General features: G+C 41.5%; 3 protein-coding genes across 14 annotated transcripts; 2 read left to right on the forward strand and 1 right to left on the reverse strand.

Annotated features, from left to right (window-relative positions):
• The first annotated feature begins 1,048 nt into the window (after positions 1-1,048).
• LOC108622446 (uncharacterized) lies at positions 1,049-8,606 on the forward strand. Of its 4 annotated transcripts, none has more exons than XM_026811480.1 (4): positions 1,049-1,376; positions 4,973-5,227; positions 5,784-6,129; positions 7,799-8,606. In XM_026811480.1, exons 2-4 carry the CDS (start codon positions 4,994-4,996, stop codon positions 8,149-8,151), a joined length of 933 nt encoding a protein of 310 aa, XP_026667281.1. In that variant the 5' UTR covers positions 1,049-1,376; positions 4,973-4,993; the 3' UTR covers positions 8,152-8,606. The 4 variants fall into 4 exon arrangements, with proteins under 4 accessions (XP_026667281.1, XP_017875828.1, XP_026667280.1 ...); XM_018020339.2 differs by having other exon boundaries at positions 1,051-1,341; XM_026811479.1 differs by having other exon boundaries at positions 1,348-1,588.
• A 189-nt stretch (positions 8,607-8,795) lies between these two features.
• Positions 8,796-13,214, reverse strand: LOC108622444 (squamous cell carcinoma antigen recognized by T-cells 3). 3 transcript variants are annotated; one of them, XM_018020332.2, is made up of 7 exons: positions 12,717-13,214; positions 12,331-12,478; positions 11,388-11,833; positions 11,121-11,302; positions 9,544-11,052; positions 9,314-9,461; positions 8,808-9,244 (listed from the first exon to the last, which is right to left on the reverse strand). In XM_018020332.2, the coding sequence occupies exons 3-7, from the start codon at positions 11,818-11,820 to the stop codon at positions 8,808-8,810; spliced, it is 2,709 nt and encodes a 902-aa protein (XP_017875821.1). In that variant the 5' UTR covers positions 11,821-11,833; positions 12,331-12,478; positions 12,717-13,214. The 3 variants fall into 3 exon arrangements, with proteins under 3 accessions (XP_017875820.1, XP_017875821.1, XP_017875823.1); XM_018020334.2 differs by lacking the exons at positions 12,331-12,478; positions 12,717-13,214 and adding an exon at positions 11,861-12,015 and having other exon boundaries at positions 11,388-11,756; XM_018020331.2 differs by lacking the exons at positions 12,331-12,478; positions 12,717-13,214 and having other exon boundaries at positions 8,796-9,244; positions 11,388-12,015.
• Positions 12,332-18,501, forward strand: LOC108622445 (spermosin). Of its 7 annotated transcripts, none has more exons than XM_018020335.2 (7): positions 12,446-12,530; positions 12,734-12,831; positions 15,271-15,492; positions 15,815-15,980; positions 16,047-16,775; positions 16,853-17,214; positions 17,425-18,501. In XM_018020335.2, the coding sequence occupies exons 2-7, from the start codon at positions 12,769-12,771 to the stop codon at positions 17,695-17,697; spliced, it is 1,815 nt and encodes a 604-aa protein (XP_017875824.1). In that variant the 5' UTR covers positions 12,446-12,530; positions 12,734-12,768; the 3' UTR covers positions 17,698-18,501. The 7 variants fall into 7 exon arrangements, with proteins under 7 accessions (XP_026667276.1, XP_017875824.1, XP_017875825.1 ...); XM_018020336.2 differs by lacking the exon at positions 12,446-12,530 and adding an exon at positions 13,806-15,152 and having other exon boundaries at positions 12,749-12,831; XM_026811478.1 differs by lacking the exon at positions 12,446-12,530 and adding an exon at positions 13,806-14,844 and having other exon boundaries at positions 12,749-12,831.
• The last annotated feature ends 262 nt before the right edge of the window (positions 18,502-18,763 follow it).

Here is an 18,763-nt window from a genome sequence, read left to right on the forward strand (position 1 = left end):
TCATAGGGGTACCTTTTAGGGGTAACTTTTGGGATTGACTGTATAGCCAATACATCCTTAACAAGAATCTAATCTGAAATTTCTCAGACAGTTTCCTTTCGCGTTCGTCATCATCTATAATTCAAACGTCATCACCGAGAACCGATTAAAGGTGCATTCAGAGGCGAACCTTTCACTAAAGTTTCACGTGTCCCATTATACCTGAACTTTTCCTCGACCACAAAAAGGATCAATCAAAACCATTCGCTAATTTATGAGTCATTACGTTTTCCACGATTCGATTATTATTTCAGGCCGTCAATTCGAAGAAAAAGTTGGAAATGCTTGTATGCTAATTCAACAGTGAAAGCCGTGCATTAGAATATTCCTTCATAGTCAGGTTCCACTTTGTTGAAGATAAAATGATTTCTTTAAGAATATTGAGTCTCTTGTTAAACATTTTTAATTTATAATGTGAAAGTTTCCTGGAAGCATCCCTTGTCTCGCCGGAAGGAATTAACAACAAGAAGTTATCTTGAAAATTGATACTCTGATACTTTGTACTTCCAAGTTCTACGGTCTCTATAATACAGCAACTGTAACTATTGGAAATGTGTCGAGGAACCATTTTCTTATAATACAATATATACAGGGTTTATCATAAATTCATGTCAATACCTCAGATGGTATATCTACTAAAACAAGAGAAATTGATACGAACTACTTCGACATATTTTGATTACATTAAAGAAAATATTCGAAATCCCTGAACATAATCCTGTCTATCCTAAAGTTGTACGAAACGATGTTGTATTGCAATGCACGCTCTTGAATATCAAGAATAAAAATTCTAATTTACATATTTGCCCCCCGAATTAATTCATTTAACAACGATTGTACTGCAAGTACATTTCGAAAGCTTCCAAAGGAAAACGTTGTTTTCGGAAAACGATAGGAAACGGAAACGCGGGTAATTAGAGGCGTTTCACTGAGAGCCGGGCCGCATCATCGAGGCGATAGCGTGAATACGAACGAGCGGCTCGTTCTAATAACCTACTCCCACATGGTGGAAGGCCCGCGAGTCCACGGCTGGTGATTCTCGAGCTCGAGTCGAGTTCAGTTTAGTCTTCGCCTGACCGGGGTACGGGCCTTTCTACCGGGCCTGATTCACCGATGCCCAGAGCCCGCGTACCGTCCCAGCAAACAGGCCTCCGTTCCTTTCGCGCCCGGTACGCCTCCAGTCCCGGGAGACTTTTGACCCTGAATACTGGTTCGGTGTCCAGTTCCGGTTACTTCTGAGCTCTGCTGGCACGAGGGAGAAAGGATCCAACGGAATTGTGTATAAACCAGTGTACAGAGTCGGTTCGTGGATTTCATCCTTGCTGTTTTAATATCTTGTGTGCAGACGAAACGTTTTACTATTATCCACTTCACATTCATTGTTCTCAGTGATTGTATCTAGAATTAAAAGCTGATCAGTCGAGCAGTGTGCCATGTAGTTTTAGTGTCGAGTAGTATTAATACTGCATAAGTGGTTAAAAAAATTCGAAGCCTGTTCTCGTGGCCTTTGTCATTTGAAGAGTTGGCGGACTTTCTAAGTTACAACGCCGTTAGAAAACAGAATCATTTTATATTATATTCTCCTCGAGTTATATTTTCCCCTACGGTTCTCGATAACTTTTACCGTAGAATAAATCACACGCGCATTTATCATAAATAATGCAACGTAAAACTGGGTAAACATCTTGCGAGGCATCAATTTTATTTACATATGATAACTAGGCTGACGTGCACTTGTGGATTTCTGATGTTCGTGCAAACTGTAAAAAACGAGGTCGTAAAATATATAAAATATCTGAAGTACGCGTCATATTTAAAGGGGTCCTTCCACTTTCAGGCTGTCCCGGCTTATCAAAGTTAAATATTGATCATGTGATACATATCCTATTTTTCGGTGTCGAACGAGATTATAGTCGAACGATAATCTCATGCACTTTGCCGGCATTTAGAGACAATTGGAATTCTTTTAGAAATAGTTTTATAGTAACGTCTTCCAGGTTTTTCATATTCATCCTGTTGCCTCGAATGATTCCATAATTATATACGTCAAACAATAAAACGATGACGATTGTACATTCGTATGAATCTTCTATGTTTTCGTTCTCGTTCTCGCGTGCGGTCGTACGGAGCGGAAAAAAAAACGGAACAATTTGAACTCCCATTGTGTCTCGCCGTTGACCCAGATATACTAATGTGTAACCAGAATCTCGCGATTAAATATTACGTTTTGTTAATCGGGTGGCACCGAGATCGATCGGTAGTCAACGTTCGTTCCCAGTAGCTTATAAAAACAACGTCCTTGTTTATGGAAAGCAACATTTTCTACCTGACCACGAAGGTTTTTTCACAGCCTCCTGCGGAGGAGTGATTATAATTTCTGGTTTCGCTATGACGAATTTATCTTCGTGTCTTTACTTTTAATATTCATTCGGTTCATTATTTTCTGATCAGAGTTCGTAAAAAATGATTTTCTCCCGAAGACGGTGTTAGTATTTAGTTCGAAACGAATCCGGGCTCGCTCGGAGTTTTTTAATCGGTCCTTTAAAGTAGCAGCGCGATCAATCATCATCCTTTCTGATCACAAGCCTCGGCCAGCGGTTGGCGAAATCCCGTTTGGCCGGCAACAGATACGCGAGACTTTTTAATTAATCTTCAACAGGGGATTACAAATTTCGCCGGTGGCTCGGCGAGCTCCAGTCGTTTTACATTATCGATCCCCTCATTCCCCGCGACTCTCTTTCTCACCGCGTCCGCTCGCCAGGTGGAGAACTTCGGCTCGCTTGTTTTCCATGGGACCTAGTTTGCGTTACTAAATCTCCATTTTAGCATCGCTAACGCGGCGAGCTAACAATTCGGCCACGTCCGCCGAGCCTCCGCAGGCTATTCGTCACGATTTCGAGTTTCAGTGTTTTCGGAAGAAAGATATCCTGCTTGTTCGCGATTTTCGTTCGTATTCAAACGCGTCCCGACTTTTTCTCACGTCTAGAGCACGCGACTCTCGTCGTTCGTTGAACCCAAAGAAGACCGCACGAAACTTTCGCGAGGAAGTCACCTACTTTCGGAATCCGATTCGTCTCGATTGACCCCTTCAAGGCCAGGCGCTACTCCTCGACGATTCCTCGCACCGTTCACCGGAATCCTCGTTATTCACGTGCCCTATCTACATATTTCGTATATCAATTTTCTACATAAATTTTCTACGAGCTGCATTTATTTGCATTTAAAAACACTCCTAAACGCGCGCAGTGTTTGATAACAATAATAACAATTAGCAATTCTCTATTGTTTAATTTATGGCAAGTCGAAGTACACCTACACATCATATTTAAGTTGACTAATTGTACAAACTCTTTTTCGTGAAAATCGAATCAATCTTTTATTATCACGCAACCGTTCGCGGTATCTGTCCTTTCAGTTACGAATTCTGTGCGAGCTGGTTTTGTCCTCTGATAACGCGTTCTGTAACAATGGCCAGTCGTGGCAACCGGTTTGCCAGTTTCTCCTTTACGCTCGATGCACTCCCAGTGCTCTTCTGCTCTGTACTTGCAATTAGCCAATTCGTACTCGACGTTAACGCGAATGATTTAACAGTGAAAGATGTAAAAAACGTTTTCATCTGCGTTTATAAATAAAACGAGTATAAAGTAGAGTAGAAAATACTTGAGGCAAATACTTGGGAGACGGATGATTCATCCAGTTTAGTAATCAAAAGCAAAACCCAGTCCTGCTGAATAAACACTCGTCGCATTGCTCACTCTAAATTAATTGGCTCGTCGTAAAATTGCATTCTTCGCTCCCATTACGATTGAACTCTAATCGAATCCAGTGACGAATTACTATTAGATTAAAGCGAACGACCGATTGTTCGAATTCCGGTTAATCACACAGTAAAATCGTTTATTGCTTGTTATTGCGATCTGGTTAATTTTTGCAATAACCGGAATTTCAATCGGTTTTCTTTAGTTTTTGTAAAAATAAAATTCTCTCTCGTGGGCTCAGGTTTCTCATCGGAATTCGACGTAAACGAGTTGTAACCAATTTTCTTCTAGTTCTATGGGTACCAGGTAGGTAAACGTAGATTTGGTAGGAGCCGAATCATTCGTTTACCTAGCTGCCTGTTTAACATGCATCGTCGTACGCGATTTTCACCTTTAACCAGTTCAAACTTTGTCACGTTCCCATTGTAAATGTAAATCATCTGCCTCTCCGTTTGTTTCGCGCGTTCCTGTTTGGTTCATTAATTTCCGGAAATCGGGAAGCTTTTGTTGAATTTTAATCAAAACTCGTGAAACGCTGTTGAATGAAACGAACCGATTAGAAGACTCTTAAACGTTTTGCAGTCGACAGAGAGTCGAAAGCGTGACTCTTAATCAAAAGTGAAGCAGCCTTAAGAAGACTAAGAATTGAATTCGCGTTTGGTTTCAGTAATTACGTCCTTTGCAAATTTTCCGAGTGTCAGTATTGAACGTCGTTCAGTTTTCTGGCATTGCTTCTTCAAAGACTCCACTCGTTTGAAACAGCCATTCGTAAATACTAATTGCGAACACTCTAAATTACCCGAGACCTATTTTCCCTTTTGCACGAAATAAATGTTTAATTAATTGGAAGGGGAATAAGTTTTTAAGCACTCGGTCGAGGCACGTGATAGCTACTTCATTTATCATTCATTTCGAGAAACGTTTTTTCTTTTTTCTCAACTCGTTACACGCCTCGGTGGCCGAATTTCGCAGTAATGAAAATCAAACATGCTTTCCGCCTCGCGTTCCTCCAACGCGACGAGTATGACAAAAACGTCCAGTTTTACGAATATCGCAAACATTAAATATTTAATAAATAAAAAAACAAACAGAAACGAGAATTCTGTTATTTATAAGAGCAGAAAATTTCGTTCTAGCTTGAAATAAATTTATTTTCCACTATTTTCTATTTTCAGGGTGCGAGTTTAGCAATAACGATGCGACTCCAACTATTTTGCCTGATAATTTTCGCGAGCGTGCTGGTCGTTAGGCAAGCCTCGGCCCACGGAAGACTGATAGAACCACCGTCGAGGGCCTCGATGTGGAGGTACGGTTTCGATACACCGCATGATTATAACGATCACGAGTGCTATTGCGGTGGATTCACCAGGCAATGGCAACGGAACAAGGGAAAGTGCGGCATATGCGGCGACGCTTGGGACGCGCCAGAGGTAAGACGAGAATATTTTTATGCAATTCTTTATCACTCCCTTCGGAGCGAGGATACGATCCTCAGGAGTGAATAAAAAAAAAAAAAAATATAGCAACGCTGTCTCAGTTAGATCATTTAATTAAATTCAATTTTATTTATGAATTTTATTTATGAATGAATTTTCCAATAATTTCTGTATTTCTATTGATTGATGAAATATAATTCTAACTCCTATTCTATTAAAGATGAGGAATCTGCATGGAACATTCATCTATTTGTTATTTCACATTTGAATTATATTTATATTGCAAAAGTGTTCCAGTTCCATGCAGAATGGAACGATCAAATATTCTGTACCTCAGAACGGGGCAGATCTCTCGACATTTGAATTGCGCGATTGAAATTCCCGAAATGGAAATTAGGTAACGGTACACTCCTCGGGCGACCTGCACTCCTACGGAGATCAAGATCTCCCGACTAAATCAGATACGAGAACCTTATAAGGAATCCTACGACGGAGTCAATAATAAAAAAAAATATATTACGTATTAAAATCGAATACGATTTTGTTCCAGCCTCGCCTGCACGAGACCGGCGGTAAATACGGGAACGGTGTGATAGTCAGGAAGTACAAAACGGGCTCGGTGATACCTGTACGCGTCGAACTGACGGCGAACCATCACGGGTACTTCGAGTTCCGTACGTGCGCGATGACTTACAGAAATAAAGAAGTCGATCAGGATTGCCTGGACCAACACTTGCTACCGTTGAGGAACGGATCGACGAGGTATTACCCCGGGCCGGGGAACAAGATTTTCGAGGCTTTCTACAAATTGCCGGATGGGCTGACTTGCGCTCAATGCGTCTTTCAATGGAGATACGTGGCTGGAAATAATTGGGGCGACTGTGGAAACGGGACAGGTATTGTGCAACGCGTTTTTCTTTTTTTCTTTCGTCGCGAACACTGAGCGAGCCGCTCTTCCCTCTCGGAATTCGAACGCGACTCGCTTCTCACAATAGAGGGACGTACAGAGTGTTGGAAGCAAAGGTTGTTCAGCGTTGCTTTTGGGTCTACAGAATCTCTCTGAATCTATCATGACTCGAGAGCTTAAGTACACTATCAGCAGAAAATAAAATAAATAAAAATTCGAAGAGGTCCTACTTAAACGTTTCCAATACAAAACTGTTTTTTTTTTCTTTCGTCGCGAACACTGAGCGAGCCGCTCTTCCCTCTCGGAATTCGAACGCGACTCGCTTCTCACAATAGAGGGACGTACAGAGTGTTGGAAGCAAAGGTTGTTCAGCGTTGCTTTTGGGTCTACAGAATCTCTCTGAATCTATCATGACTCGAGAGCTTAAGTACACTTTCAATAGAAAATAGAATAAATAAAAATTCGAAGAGGTCCTACTTAAACGTTTCCAATACAAAACTGTTCTAATGGATAAAGTTTGAGAAATCGTAATTAAAAGATACAATTCTGGCTGGCAGAGACTTTTGAATACCGACGTAGCCTCTGGATAATAAACGAACCTGGGGGGCGAGTTTTTTCAATGACACGAATTTCTGTTCCACTTAGCACCGGGACGAGCGTAGCTCGGTGTTTTGTTCTAAAGCCGGATGCACGTTCGAGAGACACCGCGTTCGCGACAAAAGCTCCGAGCTTTACGTAGGCACGAAGGAGAGACGTTGCCCGAAATGGCTCGGTACGATTGAATTGTAAAGGACATTGGGAGATGTTTGCTGAACGAAGTGCTTGCGCCGGAAACGATTGAATCGTTGATTGCACGCGGATTGCTTATGTATAGAAACCACGTTATTTCGTTGGCAATCAGGTCGAATGCAATTCTGATTAAATTATCAATAGGGCTAATAGAGAAATGAATAAAACGTCAAGACTAAACTATTAATACTGTGAATAATCGAGTCATGCATCGTGTCGACATTTTTAATGTCGATAATTAAAATATACGTATTCCATCGACGCACGGGTAGAAAGTTTTAAATTGTACTGTAAGTGTTACGTACTCAGCTCAAATATTGCACAATATGCATTATCGCAATCATTGTTATTCGATCGACCTTCAGTTATTACAAAATTATCTATATATAATAATATTTAAACCTAACCACGTTATTTCGTTGGCAATCAGGTCGAATGCAATTCTGATTAAATTATCAATAGGGCTAATAGAGAAATGAATAAAACGTCAAGACTAAACTATTAATACTGTGAATAATCGAGTCATGCATCGTGTCGACATTTTTAATGTCGATAATTAAAATATACGTATTCCATCGACGCACGGGTAGAAAGTTTTAAATTGTACTGTAAGTGTTACGTACTCAGCTCAAATATTGCACAATATGCATTATCGCAATCATTGTTATTCGATCGACCTTCAGTTATTACAAAATTATCTATATATAATAATATTTAAACCCCCTTGCAAATATCTAAACCATTAATCATATCTCTAGGTAGATCGCAGGTAGATCAAGAATATTTATTAATATTTACTTTGCATGAATGATTAATTAATGAATGGAGGAGTGTTAGTGAATGTTACTCACATTTGTTGCATTCGACAGGAGCCGTGGGCTGCGGCCCTCAGGAGGAGTTCCGTGGCTGCGCGGACATCACCATCGGGGACGACGTGGAACCGCTTCCGACCGTGGAGACGCCGACGACGTCGGTTCCAAAGTCGCCGACGGAACCGGCATCGGTGCCGAGCGGACCGTATTGGTTGCTCAGTATAATCATCGCTGGTACGTGCCTTCTGGTCGCATTGGCGGCTATGGCGTTGCTTTATTCGTATTATTATCACTCCGGCCGAGCCAAAAAGTGGCTTATGGCAAGGCGGTTGCTGACGCCGGATAGTCCACCTGTCGCTCCACCGAGGCATAAAAAACACCACGCGTCCAATGCACCAATGCAGTTGTAGAGGGACCGTTTTTTTTTACTTGAACGTAGGGTGACCAAATTGTTCTGCCAATTATGACTGTACTTTTTCGAATACTACTTCTTGGACTTCTATATAACTTGAGAGGCTACGCGATCTATTAATGGGAATCCTGTGAGCGTACTTTCGTCGTTCTTTTTTATATACTTTTTATACAGCTTGAAGAGACACGAGGATTCCTTTTGAAAACTAAAGAGGAACGGTCACCCTGATTTCTATTATTAAAATGTGCTTCGTGATACAACTTCTCTTACTCGTTTCTTCACTCGAAGGTCTTGAAATATGACTTTTCTTTAAATAGTGACGATAACGCTATGATGTATGTACGACGGGGAAGTTGTTCTTGTTCTGCGTTTAGAATAATCCATACTTTGCACATGCATTCTCATCTTGTATATATAAACTGTCTTACATTAAACGTATTTATTTTCTAAGAATTTCTAGTTCTTAGTCTTCCTTTCCCTTTTCTTTATCTTGCTCTCTCTCTCTCACTCTCTCTCTTTCACAAACATTTCTATTTTTCTTTTTTTTTTTTAAATAAAAATAGGAATGAGATGAGATTTAGCTATTCGGCATGCACACATCTTGATATCATCCATACCATGCGGAGGAGTGAGGAGTCACAGTTTCGATGGGGATTATTTTTTATTGAGCAACATATTTCGAAAATCTTGATTACTCAATTTTTGGGTAACGCCGTTCCCGGTTGCACTTGCACTCCCGTTACTAGCAGCGACTTTGACGGTACGAGGTACCATAGATAATAACGTTCTGGGCACACCGAACGTAGTTCTGCTTACGTTAGTACCTCCTAGAGACCTCACCGGTTCCTCGATCGCCGGGACCTTTTTCCTTTCCGGCGGCTGGCTTATAGCTACACTAATTACTTTATCATCGATCTTCATACCATCAGCGGCGAGCAATGCCTTCGCGGCACTGTTCTCATCTTCGAAGTCGACGTAAGCCAATCCTTTAGAGTGTCCATTACGGTAAGTAACTATCCGCACTTCTTTTAACGCTCCGTGAACTTTGAAGATTTCTTCAAGGTCCTCTTTAGTCGTCGTCACCGGCAATCCTAATTATTTCACAACGATAAGTACACATCTCTTAAACGAATTAGTTCGAACTTTTAATTTCAACTCACCTTTAACAAACAGCTTATTCTTCTCTAGGGTGGAACTATATTTGAATCCAGTTCCTCGCGTTGTTTTGTCAGGATCGCATCTCGAGACGAACATCGGTCGTCCTCTTATAGGAGTTCGATCCAGTTTCAACGCTTCTTCGACGGCTTCCTATAAAAAAGCACATTCACAACGTTGTTAAGAAAGTTTAGTGTAAATTTTAGTTCGAAGTCGAAGGACTCTTAATACGTACCGGACTACTGAGCTGAACATAACAATATCCTTTGCTACGCCCTTTGTAATCTCGTATCATCTTAAACATCGTGATCGATCCAGCCGGTTCTAACGCATTCCTAACTTCTTCTTCGGTGGCCGTGTAGTCTAAATTACTAACGAACACCGTGATCTTGTCGTCGACTTCCTGCGTATGATCTACTTCCATCTTCTCAGGCTCCGGTGCCTTGAAACCAGGCGGCGGAGTGATCTTCGGTTTTTGATCGGGATCAACTTTCTTCTCAAGATTCAACCGACTCTCTCTTACTTTTGGCTTTACTTGTGTCTCGACTTTGGTAATCTTCGTCGGTGAACTCCCTAAGTTCTTCCACTTGCCCGCGTCATCTTGTTTCCTCTTGTAAGCCTTTTTACTCTGTGATGGTGACAGTTCGCGGTTAGCTTGCTGAGCTTGCTGAGCTTTCAGCCTCTCCTCGGTGACCTTCTCCAATTTCTCCTTGGTCCGCGTTTCACAGAATTCCATCTGCTCCAATGTCCCTTCGTCCCTTTCGAAGTCTATCCACGAATTAGCTATGGTCTCCGGCCAGTCTTTTACCGAGTTCATAGCTTTTTGATACAATTTTCTTAAGTGCTTCGTATCCCCGTAACATTTTTCTAACGAGATGTATTCCAGCCAGTAGGAAGCTATTCCGGAATGCCCTTGCGATAGAATGTCTGCCCATAGTGTCCTAGCTTTCTCCATGTCGTTGGCATGTATAGCTTCGGTTCTCGCCCAATATTGCAATATAACGCAATTCGGATCTCCTTCTAAGCCGAACGATTTCGCCAAATATTCGCAGGCTCTGTTGAAAGTATTACGCAATACCTCTACCTGTTTCTCTTCCTCCTTCGAAGACGACCGATCGATTCTTCGTCGTAGATATTCCAGATACGTCACCCATAAATCTCTGTAATCACCCGCGGTTTCGAATCCGGCTGTTAAAGCGTTTTCTAATATCGATTGAATCTCCAATACTGGCTTGCCCCATTTCTCGTACGATCTCATCCACTTCTGCCAAACCTTCGGACACCACGAGACGTTCCTCGATGCTCTTTGGTAGACTTGATCCAAGATAGATTCTATCTTGATGTTTTCTTCTAAGTATGTGAGGTAATCCAGCCAGATCCACGTTTCTAAGGTAATATCGGCGACCGCTCTTTCGTATAAAACTGTTACTCGTCCTGGATCTCCGTGCTGCTTTTCATATGCTAAATATACCTTGTATGCGTCCAGACTCTCGAAGTCGGAATGGGAGGTGACGATCTTCTCTTCGAAAGGCAAGCGGGCATTAAAATTCGCGAATGCCCGCTCGTAATTACTGGCGACGATCTTGTCATCCATAGCAGCTTCTTTACCGTCTCCCCTGCGCCATGCTTCATATTCTTCGTATGTTTTATCCATATCCAACAGAGGACAAGCCAGCTGCCTCTTAAACAAATTTCCTATGCGTTCCAATTGTTCCTTCCTCTCAGCTTGATTCGCACGATCGATCTGAATAATTCGAGAATTAAATAAAATAGAACGGAGAATGTATATTATAGATGATTGGAGATACTTACTAGTGCATATAAGACGGCTTCGAATTCTCTAAACGCCTCCCATATTATAGCACCTTTGGTGACATGCAGTCCGACCGATGTTAAAGCTCGTTCGAATAACTGCCTGACATTCTTTGCCGCATCTTTCTCCACGCCCATATTACCAATGCTAAACTGCAGGTATTCCAGCCACACTTCGACGGCTGTAACAAATTACAAAATATATTAATAGACAAGCCTGTTTGTGAAGAACAGAGACATGTTTCTTAGTTCAGGAATGGAACTTACAAAGGTAATCCTTGACTGCTCGTTCACATAGTTTCACTACTTCTTCCTTCTGCTCTGGCGTAGTGGCTAACTTAATTTCATCGTGCATCCAGGATAACCAGAGACTGGAATCCAAAGGGTAACGAGAGCTCATATTCTCTCTGGCAGCTCGTAGTCGTTCCAATTCGCCCATCTTTTCGAGTTTCGAGATAAGCAGTCTGTGAGTTTGGTAATCGTAGGGATTCTGTGCAAGAGTGGCTTCGAGGATCTTGACTTCCGCTTCGTCGGCGTCTTCCTCGTCGTCCTCGTCGTCCTGATCGTCATCGAGATCGTCCTCCATTTGCTCATCCCGTTCGTTCTCGACCTCATCCTCAGATTCATCCTTATTACCTACCAAATTGTCGAATGTGTCCTTTTCGTTGCCTTCCTCGCTTCCCACTTCCATCGCCTCCATCTTTTACTCCGGGCTGCGTGAACGAGCAATTTTTACTTACCGTGCACTAATAAACTATTAACAACACTGCGTATTTTACGATTCCACGCTTCGCAAACTTGGGAAATGACACGGAACGTCAACAACTTTTAAACCATCAAAAACGGTTATAAACGTTCCAAACGCGTTCGATGCATATGGCGCCCACGCATGCGCGTTGCTGCCGATTTCAAATATGAAATATACGATGTACAAAAAGAATTAAAATTAAAATATATTCAAATGAATGCCGAAAGAGAACAGTAGGAAATATTACTTTAATATGATGCATTTTCATCATTCTTTCATAGGCTTAAAAATATATAATCGTATTGATTCACGCGGGACGTTTCTGCTTGTCTATCAATACACGAACGCAAATGATCTGCTTACAATTAGAAAGCTAAATAGCAATTTGTCATTGAAACGTTTCGATCATTGTAAATGTTATTACCCCTCCTGCGATAGTTTCGTCTTTATGCCTTTACGTACCTGTATCACGGCTTCGCATTTAATGAGCAATATGTGAAAGAGCATGTGGATTGAAGCGTTTGACGATGTCATTCCCAGAAGCCGGTGAAAAGGGTCGCAAAAAAGGAAAACGGAAATTCGTGAAGTGTTCCAGGAATCGGTTGAATCGCTGCAAGCAAACACCTTTAAAATATGTACACAGATATTGTGCGAGTTCACGGGTAAGTCCCCGGGTGCTTATACGGTGACTACACAAAGTGTATTTGCGCGAAACTTGTTAACGAAACAATTCTCGATTTCTCCGTCAAAGTTTCGTGCCTCTGTAGAAACGACGCGCAAATACCTTTTCTGGTCACTGTACAGTACAGTTTGGAACAATGCTTCTCGATAACAACGACGAGATTTACCGATGTTAACCTCACAGATTTCGCGCAAGAGTCGTCCATTTCGCATAAAATAATGTGTTTCGATTGGTGCGAATGTTACTTAGATCTGCGTAGGAGAATCAGTGAATATGGCGAGGTACGTATATCGATTTAATTTAAAAAGTGAGGTTTCGGTAAGAAGAAATTAAGGAACGTCTATCTAACTAATGTCTGCTAGTTAAACTGTCTTCATGTCTTTTAGATCACTGCAACGTTATTATTGATCAGTAATGAAGCAGTGCATTTTTTTTCAGACAACGTACGCGCTTACCGCAATAATTGTTATTTTACTGAGATCGATGAACAGTAAGAGTTGCACGGAAAGAATTACAAAAGAGGCCAATTTAAATGCTGAAAACGTATATGCTAGAAGGAAATCTTGTTCCATACTAATAATAGACGTTTTCGCGTAGAGAAAAGAAATAGCTAAGGAATCCTTAATTTAAAATATATGTATTTTGTATATATCGAAAATTATATAGAAATAAAACGAACCTTCCATTTATTCTCTGCAGTAATTAATTAGCTGATCTAGTCGAGATATATAGATAGATTATAGTTAAAAAAAATCATTTCAATCGACTATCAATAATTTTACACGATAATAACGCCGCGTGTAAAAGGAATAAGCAGGGAATAACTACAATTAGCGGTGTGTCTGTTATGTTTGTTTTTCCGCACGTGATTAAGCGCTGACACACTACTTCATGTACTTACGTATAATCGTTCGCAATGCTGTAATAACGTTCATTAATGGGAATTGTGGTCGCTGTCGTTGAAGTACGAACAGGTTTTTATGCAATCGTTGATTGTATGTACGTACGCGCTCAGTTATTGTTCTCCCGACGTTCCTTCGAATACTACATTCCAATTTCACACCGTTCGATTCGATTAACATCAAATTTAAACTGGCTTATCGATTGCATTTTGTTCGTAAAAGATTTATATGGAGGAGATATCGATGGATGCTTTCTGAATTCTACGTTTGTTTCATTTTTGTACGAAAACTTTTCTCACAGGAAGATTCGTTTTCGAATAAAATTGAATTTTAGTCAACTTTTTTTTCCTCAGAGAAAGAATCTTTTTGCGGGAGGATACAGGAAACAGCGGCTGACAGCGTGTGGGCACGATCTTAAAAATCGATGAGCGTGGGTTTGAAGAGCAAAGTAAATTGAAAACGAGTCGATTTTCGAATGCAAATACGACATTGCAAGCAACGCGCGTACCTCCTCATGAATAGATTCATGATTGTAAAAAGGCAATAAAACTAAGGCTCAAGGAAAGAAGGTACCGATCCCAAGGGACGAAGTTTTTAGTTAATCTCTTAAAGTATACTACTGTAAAGTACTACTTAACGATGGGACCGTATTCGCAGGTATACGTCTTTTTCGATGCTCACCGAGTGTTTTCTACGAAATGCATTTCGAACGACCAATTGTTCGTCCATTCAATCTTCTTCTATCAAAATTTTTAATGGATTGTTCGAATTCTGGCTGGATTAGAAGTGTTGCAATTGTATTTGATTACGACTCATGCATCTTGCGATGTTCACGTGAGTCACTGTAATCCAGTGAGCTTGCCAGAGAGCGTGAAATCGTTTTTCTTTTATTCCTTCAATCTGTTAATCCATGCGGAGAATAGCGGTCTTTCCACGCGAATGATGCGGTCGAGTGGTGGTATTATCGGGGATGCCCCACTACCGCAACTATGAAAGCATTCGGAGGCGATCCCCGCGAGTTTCCGGTAACGTTGCTTGCGGACCTGGTCAGTCAGGGCCGCATTTAAAAAGGTGGTTGCAAGCTACCTTGAACTGACCGTCACTGGTACCACCGAGCCGAGGCTGTATACCTGCGCGAAATAATTCAGTTCCTTCAACGACGGCTTCCCGACCGCATCGGAGACTGTCATGAAGACGAGTGACGAAGCGTGCGATTAAACGTCAGTGAATCACGTTGCTTAATTATAATACGTCTCCCTGATTCGGGAATTTTGTCGATTCATGCGGTGCTTAGAGTCACATGGGTATCGAACGGGACCGTCGTAGTGGAAAACTTGAATTTGTGACTGTGACCTTGTCTCAAACTGTGAAACAATCGGGAATGATCGGCTGGTAAATTGTTTGGACTGTCTCTGTGGGAAATTTCCAATTAAATATTCCGAGGGGAAGTTCAAGTCGTCTTTGTGTCAGATGAAAATTCTGTTCCGTATTGATAGATTTCCCTCGCTTCGCGAATAGCGATTCTTTGTCTTCCTGGGAGATTATCGCTTCGCCGAGTAAATACTATCTGAGTTTTATTGCTATTTTCTGGTTTTCCTTGAATCAACCGAGTGTACCCGTTGCCGGATACGTGAAAACAAAGACGACAGCTGCGTTATTAAACGATCTGAAGTATTTATATTAAATACCAATCGATAAAGGTCTGTAATTTTGGCCAGGAACATTTACTGAAACGATGTGTACGTCCGTGATGGAGGGATTTATGTGTCGAACAAGACAGTAAAAATCTAAATAGTAATGATCGATGACCTGCTGCAGAGTTTCAGGATGATCGGTGTCATCGTGAAGATCGCGCTCTTGGTGCATTTTCTTTTCTCGATCGCGGAGGTATCTGGCCAGTCGCCGTGTCCCAACTATTTCTGGTATGCTAGGGACGACGGGACAAACGAAATCGTCGGTTTCGTCGAGATACCATCACCGCCTAGAGGAGTCACGCTCGACCTCAGCGTCAGTTTGAGCATCGCTGTTGCACTGCCTTCGGTAAGAATCCAAACATTTTTCATTCACAAAACTCGTTCTATACACCATTGGCTCGACGTCTATTCTTTGAATTTAATTAACGTGATTGCGGTAACGAACAATGGGTAGATCTCAGCGTGATAAATTTTGCAGCAGTTCTTTCTCAGCGTGTCATTTTTCTGGTGAACACAAATCCGTTGTATCTTTCTTTGAAATCTGACTTCATTCGATTCTCCAACGCATCCGCAAAGATTCGATAGATCCGCGTTAACGTCATTACAGAATCGTTTCATTTTTTCTTAGATGATAAAACAAAAGGTGAGATACCTGCGGTCTGTTTTAGAAATACGTCGGTCGATTAGAATTGGCACAGTCGAAGGAGGACTCGGTCAGAGCGGTGAACGTGGGTCGGCCTCTCAGGTACAAGATTCATTTCCCACTTCCACAACCGATACCCATACTCACTGGCATAAGGTTCAATGGTCAATTCGTGTGTTCCGGTCCACGTGGTATGTACTGTATCTTCGAAATTCCGTAAAGTTAATTGTATATTAATCGACATTATTTAATTTCAGCTACCGGACAAATCGTCACTTCCATTGTTCTCAATCATACATTGTATCCACCGGGAGTGTTGCCCCTGTCTCAGGATCAGGGGAACATGATTATAATTTCTGACTATAATGTCCCGATAAGGAACGACGCACCGTTTTCAATAGGTCCGAAGCCAGAAAACAATTATTATCCTCGACCACCCGCGCCATCAGTGTTTGACAATTACCCTCGTCCACCCGCGTCACCGACGTTTGACGATTACCCTCGTCCACCCGCGTCACCAACGTTTGACAATTACCCTCGACCATCCGCGTCATCACCGTTTGATAATAATCCTCGTCCCCCCGCGTCATCATCGTTTGATATAAATCCTCAGCCCCCTGTGTCATCATCGTTTGATAATAATCCTCGTCCCCCCGTATCACCATCGTTTGATAATAATCCTCGTCCACCCGCATCACCATCGTTTAACAATTATCCTCCACCGAGTCCATCCCCGAAGCCGATGTACTATCCTAAGCCGCCTCGTCCGACGAGCGTCGCGACGACTACCACACCTGCACCGAAGCCGGAGGATAATAACTTAGATTGTGGCCGGAGCGACGTAAAGGGTATTAATCGTCTCGTGGCGAAAGGATCAAAAACGTCGCACGGTCAGTGGCCTTGGTTGGCTGCGATTTTCATCGTGAGACCCACGTACGAATTCCAGTGCGAGGGAACGTTGGTGACCAATAATCACGTCATTACAGGTACGAAGAGTCATTTTAGAAACTTTTAATAACACCATTGAATCGACGCGAATTATGATTCAATTTTCTTTTTACAGCTGCCCACTGTTTCCAATTAAACAACATGAATTTACCTATCGGGGTCCTAGCAGTATCATTGGGACGGCATCGCTTGCGGAATTTCTTAGAGGAAGGCTCCAGGAACATGGAAGTGGCGGAGTACAGGCTTCATCCCGATTACGACGCAAGCGGTAGCGCTGACGCAGACTTGGGTATTATATTTCTGCGGGAGAGGGTCGAGTACAGCCGTTGGATCAAACCGATTTGTCTTTGGTCGGGGTCCACGGAGCTTCAGCACGTCGTCGGGAAATCTGGATACGTGGTGGGCTGGGGACGTGACGAGAACGGGAATCAGTACATCGAGGAGCCGCGGATGAGCAAAGCTCCGATCGTCTCTCATGTAAATTTCATATTCTAATCTCAAACCCTTTCATAGTCTAATCTAGTCTTAAGCCCGTCTATTACGTCTCACCTATCATACAATTTTCAAAATTCATCTATTCGTTAGATATAATGTTGGAGAAAGACGTCTGATATTTGAACTTTCCTAGATTAATTATAAAAGTATTATTTTTCTGATAATGCAATACGTACCGAATGGAAATTGCAGGCGGTTTGTTTCTGGAGCAATCCGAACTTCGTCTCGTTCACTTCGAACCGGACGTTCTGCGCCGGATCGAGGGACGGAAGCGGACCCTGCAACGGTGATAGCGGAAGCGGTTTCGTGATGTACGACACCGACGCAGGTCGCTATTATCTACGAGGCATCGTCTCTGGCTCTTTACTGGACAGCAAAACTATGTCCTGTGACTTGTCGCAGTTCATCGTCTACGTGGACGTCGCGAAACACTTGGACTGGATACGGAAGCAAATATACACGTAGATACACAGTCTCGATTTAGTTACCTAGAAATTATCAGCAATACTCTTTTAGGAGATCGCACGAGCGTTAATTCGACGGGAGTCGTCGCTACGATTTTTTTCTTACATGCAATTTAATAAGAAAAAGACGTAGGCATATTTGAAAGTTCGCCAAATCGACACTCGTGCGACCGTAGTTTTACGCGTAATAAAGAAATTCATGAAATGGAGTAAATCAAAATAATTTCGTGGTCATGCCTGTAAATACGCTAGTCGATCATCGTCATTTCATTATGTAAATCACATCTGGATGACCGAGTACTTAGATAATTAGTGTTTCAACGCGTAGACACGGAATCAATGGCAGACCAATTGATTTTAATTTATTCCCGATTCCGTATCAATTCTCTAAGTATCATCTTCGTACAATACATCGAACGTTTCTCAATTAATAATGATCAAACAGCATTTCAATGATCGCGCGATGTATTCTTCGCGTCAGTGTTCACGATATCAACGATTTATAGTGTACATAAATCTGACATAGTTGTAAGTATAGCGCAACATTGACTATTTATATTTTACGCTAGTTAACTGTTCAATAATATTTATTATTAACTAATTTTTATATTCTATAAAATAAATTAGTCACTTTTGTATAAAATACATGTAATAATCATTCCCATACAATTTGACGTTTGTATATAATTTCTGATACTTGTTATGTATTTCTTTAACAGCAAATTTTTCTATGCCAATGTAGTAAAACGATTTTGTCAAGTATGAATAAACTATATACATTTATACGACTCTGTTTTATTTTCGGTAAGGGAACGGGTATACAGTGATACGTATCTCTATTTTATTATCAATTATACACTCTTACACATAAATCGTTTCTTATCCTATAAAGCGAGCTACAGAATGGAAGAAAGTAAGTTTTACAAAGTAGATTGATATGTGTAAATATTGCGATAAAAAAAGGGATAAAGAGAGGCCGGGGGCCTGAAAGAAAAATGTAATTCCTATAAAAAAAATTCTAGTTAAAACAACGGCTTAATATTGCATTCAGGGATCATATCGATGTT

This window comes from Ceratina calcarata, unplaced genomic scaffold (genome assembly GCF_001652005.2).
Source record: "Ceratina calcarata isolate Rehan_Ccalc_2016 unplaced genomic scaffold, ASM165200v1 scaffold222.2, whole genome shotgun sequence".
NCBI classification, from domain to species: Eukaryota; Metazoa; Arthropoda; class Insecta; order Hymenoptera; family Apidae; genus Ceratina; species Ceratina calcarata.

Bases quoted from the DNA above. Each gene is read 5' to 3' on its own strand.
- LOC108622446 (XM_026811480.1), top strand. From the start codon at position 4,994: ATGCGACTCCAACTATTTTGCCTGATAATTTTCGCGAGCGTGCTGGTC. The intron at 5,228-5,783 runs GTAAGACGAGAA...ATTTTGTTCCAG, and splicing joins ACGCTTGGGACGCGCCAGAG to CCTCGCCTGCACGAGACCGG. The intron at 6,130-7,798 runs GTATTGTGCAAC...TGCATTCGACAG, and splicing joins CGACTGTGGAAACGGGACAG to GAGCCGTGGGCTGCGGCCCT.
- LOC108622444 (XM_018020331.2), bottom strand. From the start codon at position 11,820: ATGGAGGCGATGGAAGTGGGAAGCGAGGAAGGCAACGAAAAGGACACA. The intron at 11,303-11,387 runs GTAAGTTCCATT...AATTTGTTACAG, and splicing joins AGCAGTCAAGGATTACCTTT to CCGTCGAAGTGTGGCTGGAA. The intron at 9,245-9,313 runs GTGAGTTGAAAT...TGAAATAATTAG, and splicing joins GAATAAGCTGTTTGTTAAAG to GATTGCCGGTGACGACGACT.
- LOC108622445 (XM_026811475.1), top strand. From the start codon at position 12,396: ATGTCATTCCCAGAAGCCGGTGAAAAGGGTCGCAAAAAAGGAAAACGG. The intron at 12,531-15,270 runs GTAAGTCCCCGG...GACCTGCTGCAG, and splicing joins GATATTGTGCGAGTTCACGG to AGTTTCAGGATGATCGGTGT. The intron at 15,493-15,814 runs GTAAGAATCCAA...GGTCTGTTTTAG, and splicing joins TCGCTGTTGCACTGCCTTCG to AAATACGTCGGTCGATTAGA.